Here is a 5,814-nt window from a genome sequence, read left to right on the forward strand (position 1 = left end):
ACATTTCAAAAGGGCCACTTTTTAAACATCTTCCAAAGACGAGGGTTAGTTTACACCACCATTACACGAGAAATGCAGAGAACTATGTGACTATGTGATACCCAAATGCAGGACTGAAAGACTACATTTCGTAGCTTCTTCCCTAGTACAATCTTGACTTTAAATAATCACTAGCCTGCATAGATCATGTAGTCGCATGTGCGTCAATTTTTCTCTTTTTATAATAGTAATCGTTTTGGAATTGTTTGTAATTCTATTTTATAGTCATGATTGTATCCAGTCCCTGCCTTTTTATAAGATTTGCTTGTAATTTTAGTTCTTATAATTCTAGTAACTTACTATCTATCTATCTATCTATCTATCTATCTATCTATCTATCTATCTGTCTGTCTGTCTGTCTGTCTATCTATCTATCTATCTATCTATCTAATATAAACTGTAGTCAAATCAAATCATTCCACATTCGCGTACTGTTCCAAGGAATCTTGTCACAGTTTGTAGTATGTTTATTTGCAGCCCCTCCCTGTTGCTTTCTGATATCAGTGCATCCCACGTGAACGCCTACTTGGCGTCTTGTTGTGGAGTGGTTCTGTAGCCGTTCAAAAAACTCGAAGTACGTATTTTATCGGGTTTTATCTGAACCCGATAAAACAATGCTGCTCGTTTTTTAATTAAACAGTACATTTGCAGGGAAGTCACGAAAGTCAAACCATCGTGCCCATTCATGTCATGTGATGCCTCCTTTGACCAATCTGGCCCTAGTTGTTCACAAGATGGATAATGCTATCCACCGGATAAATCACTATCCACTGAATGGCGCAATTGGTTTCGCTATGACTCGTGGATAAGTGATTTATCCGGCGGCTAGCGCTATCAACACTGCGGAGAAAACTGGGGCCTAATAATCAAGTTTACAGATGGTCTGATTGGACAAAAATTTCCAAATTTGGCAAGATCCTTTCCACCAATCAAAACAACTGTTACATCGATCATCTCGATAGGCGCTTTGTGGCACTCGTGTGCAGAAACCCTGCTCGGCAATTCAAGTTTTTTCTTTCGATTTCTCATCTTTTTGAGACAATGAAATCTTCAAATAAAGGCGAAGCGTCTCCTGAGCACGATGATGAAGATGCAGCCGTCTTTATTTACGACCGACGAGCTGGGAGTCGGCCCCAGGAGAAGATTCAGTTGGGCGGTATTTTCAATTTTGTTACCTTCAGAGAGAAGACTCGACAAGTAAGGAGAAGTGTTTGCAACCGTTGTAATCATGGAGCTAATTAATACTTTACAGTTAAACAGCAAACTGTCTTTAACTAAGAAATGGTACAATGTTCCCGCAGGCCTTCAGCATACCTGATAACGAAGAGTTTGTTATTGTTACCACAAATCGTCAAGAGATCTTTGATGACAAGACTTACGGTACATATTATTGAGAAATTTTATTAAAGTTGCGAGGTGACAAAGTGAAAAATCTCCCAAATACTTAGCTTTGAAAGAATGTACCTCTTTTTTTTTTTGTTTTGAAAAACCTTGTATCATATTCAGGCCATGGTTTATAAATAAATGTCCTTGTTTCATTACTGCAGAGGAATTGGTGGATGGAAATGAAACACTATACATATTGCAGCGAGCTGATCAAGAACTTAGCGCCCCAACTGAAGAAAGAGTCGAGTATGTTCCGCACTACGATACTCTGGTCAAAAGTGGAATGTATGAGTATTATGCAAGCGAAGGGCAAAATCCTTTACGTAAGTTCAGATAAAAGGAACTTGATGATGAACTTGAACCATGGGCTGAGTAATTTTCCTACAAAAGTTTGGGTAACTGTGGCATAATTTACAGGACATCCTAGACAGGTGCATAAAGGTCATGTTCCATTATTGAGATTCCTATGTTGAAGAAGACTCTTTTCTTTTGTATTTGACGGACTGACAGGCAGTGCTGTCAACTGTGCTGTCTCACCCTTAGGACAGAGGAATTATGGCCCTATCAATGTTAAGCCCCAGGAAGGGAGGGGGGGTTCAGGCATGGGGTGGGGATTTTGACATTTTCTGAAAAAAAAAGAAAGAGTCAAATTCCCCACCTGTGACAACATAATTGGCCAAAAGAATTAAAAGCCCCCACCTTGGGGCAAGTAAAGGTGGCCAGAATAATTAACAACGAGACCCGTAGCCCTTGCGGGTCAATAGCCCATGAGGCAAAGCCGAATGGGCTATTGACCCGTGGCCCTTGAGGGCGAAGGGTCTAATTGTTTTAGTATCACCCAACTAGGTGGACAGAAAAGGCAATAATAAAGTTAGCAAATGCAAGTTAAAGAAATATTTATTTGGGAATAAAACGAAAGAAAGCGTCACGCTTTTCGCTACTCAAGGACTATTAATAATAGTCCTCTAGTGGCTTATATTAGCCAATCAAAATGCAGGATTTGCATTAGTCCACTAGTTGGGTGATACTAATACCCTTTAGACCTTACTGCACACAATAAGAGTGTATGTAAAACTCACCTTTTGTTCAGCCATCTCTCACGAACGTGGGAAGTTCAATCGAATGCCTTCTGGGTCTTTTCCAAGGTGGTGGAGTTATTTTCAAGTAAGTGTGTTCCCAGGGAACAAGGTCGATTTCCAAGCCCTCTTCATTATCCAAGATAGTGGCCATGTCAAATCCTCTACCCTGGGGATATGCCGTTTGATCAAAATCCCCACCCTGGGGACATACCTCACAGTCAAAACAATGTGCAGGACATAGCAGCCTTAAGTCTCAATAATTTCAGCAAATATAACTAGACTGTTCAAAGTCCCCTATTTTTCCTGTTTGGTGGTCGGGATTGAGCATGAACTGCTACCATCTTTGTTTTTAAACAGCGAGCATGAACTGGGGAACGCAACAAAACTACCAAGTGGGTGGGGAGTGGAGGAGACACAATCTTGTAAAGCCCCACTCCCTACTCGCTTGGTAGTTCTGTTGTTCTCCCCAGTTCGCTCAGACACCCTTAAAATTTACCTGATAATAGTATCAGACAAATATCAAAATATTTCCACAATGAAAAAATCAACAGAGATGCAGTCCTTTTTTCATTGGAAACCCACTGTTACTTGTGGAGAACCCTTTTGAGCCTCCTTAAACTACAATCAGCGACAAAATAATAATAATAATAATAATAATAATAATAATAATAATAATAATAATCAACTTTATTTATAGAGGATAATGCAAAACAGTAATCATTGAAACACATTAACCATTTCTTCCCCCTATGATGCTTTGGTTCTATCTTTTAGCCTTCTTAAGTAGTCCAATTCATCCCCTTTCCCCCCCAAACAATGTTGTACCGTCATTCCTGTGATATTTAGGTACAAACTGGCAACATTGAATGGGGAGGGGGGGGTCTTCTCAATAATTTAGAGCATGATTCAAATGATAGATGCATTTTACACTTAAAATGCACTTTTCACACACAATGTGTTAACTAATTTTGTTGCTGATTGTAGGTTCATTTGATAATGAAGGGATCAACTGACTTCTGTACTTTAGGACAATAATAATTAAGGAAACAGTGCATTCTAGTTATGGTAGTGTAGGAGACATTGTATTGTGATTCTGGGTTTCTTGTAAAAAATATATGTACTCTGTAACCCCAGCCTTACCACATTCACACCTGAGGTGCCCTAGGACGCCCCCCTTCTTGCCCCACTGTGCATAGCAATAATTTCATCAGTGCTCAAGCAATGCACTTTTTATTTATGACAATTTCAGCATTTGCTTTTGCGGAGCTTGTGGACAATGCGTTGACTGCAACAGCAGAGAATGTGGGAACAAGAAAAATTGAGATAAGGCTGGTGAGGTTTACAGAGTGAATCAATAATTTTACTAGCGTAATTACAGCTGCACGTACTTCAAGTTTTGAAGCATCTGAGAAGTTTTAGCAAAGAGGCAACAACAACAACATCCATTGGTTAGGATACTGAATTTTTGTGGGAATGTTTTGAGTTCAAATGAAAGTCCAAAATATGAAATATCAAGGCAATGAAAGGCTACTCCAGATGCACATGAAGAGAGAAACACACAATGTACTTTAACCTTTCGACACATTATCCGAAAAAAATTGGTTTTTGCCCTAAGCACATCTCAAACCCAGATCTCCCTAGTTACTACTAGGGCGTGCTAAGTCACTACACCATCAGAGCCACCACACTGATAATGTAGCTGATTAATGAGATGATTTGTAGTTAGTGGCATGAAGTGAAGAAAAAGTTGGGCCCTAGGGATCCCCACAGTGCTAACTACAAATCACCTTGTTAATCTGCTTCGTTACCAGATGAGTGTGTTGAAAGGTAAATGTACAAGCTGTGTGTGTTTCTCTCTTCATGTACATAATGTGAGTTCAAAACTCATTGTGATCATCAAGTGGATATGTCTTTGGTAGCCCTGAATTCATTGGGTGAATCTATATTGAAGGCGTTGATTGACGATCGAGCACACACGTTTATTGGGCAGCAGTCGAAGAGTGTAGCACATGTTTTAACAATACAGAAACAAACCTAGACATTTTTTAAAGCTAACCTTAGGCCTAAAAACTCTTGTTGAGGTCTAATTATGTCTCATGTAGGTCTAAGTAGGGCTAAGGTTAGCTTAAATGAATGTTTAGGTTTGTTTCTGTATTGGTAAAACATGTAGTTTACAAGACATGCTACACTCTTCGACTGCTATCCCTTAAACGTTTGTGCGCAATCCTCGATCAACGCCTTCAATATAGCTTCAGCCAAATTCATTGGGAAGCAAACACTCCATATGCAAGGTAATGTGCATCATGTTGCAATTGGGCTATGAGTAGTTTACTTTATTTTCCAAGTGTCTATGTTATAAGATGGTGGGAGGCACGGTAGCGTCATGGTTAGTGCGCTCAACTCCGGATAGAGTGGTCCGGGTTTGGGTCCTGGCCTGGGACATTCTCACAGTGCTTCTCTCCACCCAGGTGTATAAGTTGGTACCGGCGAATTTAATGCTGTGATGGACTAGCATCCCATCCAGGGGGGAGTAGAAATACTCCTAGTCGCTTCATGCTACAGTAACCAGAGATAAGCGCTAGCCTGATCGGCCACTAGGCTCGTGGCAGACTTAAAAAAAAAAAAGTAAAGTAAAGTAACCATATTTAACGTCGATAACTCGTAACAGTAATTCAACTGACAAACCTGAGGTTGATGGTGCGCTCATTTTACTCCCCACTCTCCATCAGTGCTCCGTTTTACGGGTATTTAAAGCTACTTAGCTACACGGAAAGGAAAGAAGTCGAAACAAGGATGCGAGATCCGGGAATCAAACTCAGGACCTCTTGCACCAAGGCCACGCACTAACTGACTGTGCCATCCGTGCTCCTTAAGCTTTATGTTATGAGATGAGTATGCTCTGAAGGATGTGTAAGACAATATTGGTTCACAGCATGAGTAAAAGTTGCATTGCTACCCTGTGATTTTGCTTTTGTTTCTTTCAGATGTTTGATGAATCAGTTGGTAAGCCTGTGGTCTGCATTGTAGACAATGGTGCTGGTATGACATCGAAGGAACTTAACAACTGGGCTATATACCGGTTATCTAAGTTCAACCGCCATAATGGAAAGAAGGTGTAAGTGTGCTTGTGTACACGAACTACACTAGCTCAGGGTTTTCAACAACTTTTGCAGTAGATGATTGGGCTAATTAATGTAAGCGGTCACTCTTATCTTTTACAAGGATTTGAGTGAAAATGAAGACAGAATAGCCCGCGTCGAGAGACAAATTTCTGACAGACAGATTGCGGTATACTGCTGGTGACCGGCTT

General features: G+C 40.4%; 1 protein-coding gene across 1 annotated transcript in view; it reads left to right on the forward strand.

Annotated features, from left to right (window-relative positions):
* Nucleotides 1–1,002: 1,002 nt before the first annotated feature.
* Nucleotides 1,003–5,814, forward strand: part of LOC138033546 (structural maintenance of chromosomes flexible hinge domain-containing protein 1-like) — a 60,719-nt gene continuing 55,907 nt past the window's right edge. Inside the window, exons 1-5 of the mRNA XM_068881314.1 lie at nt 1,003–1,236; nt 1,341–1,419; nt 1,587–1,748; nt 3,754–3,836; nt 5,489–5,619. Of these exons, the coding sequence (XP_068737415.1) occupies nt 1,081–1,236; nt 1,341–1,419; nt 1,587–1,748; nt 3,754–3,836; nt 5,489–5,619 (611 nt within the window). The 5' untranslated portion in view covers nt 1,003–1,080. The remainder of the gene's footprint in view (nt 1,237–1,340; nt 1,420–1,586; nt 1,749–3,753; nt 3,837–5,488; nt 5,620–5,814) is intronic.

Source organism: Montipora capricornis, chromosome 14 (assembly GCF_036669925.1).
Source record: "Montipora capricornis isolate CH-2021 chromosome 14, ASM3666992v2, whole genome shotgun sequence".
NCBI classification, from domain to species: domain Eukaryota; kingdom Metazoa; phylum Cnidaria; class Anthozoa; order Scleractinia; family Acroporidae; genus Montipora; species Montipora capricornis.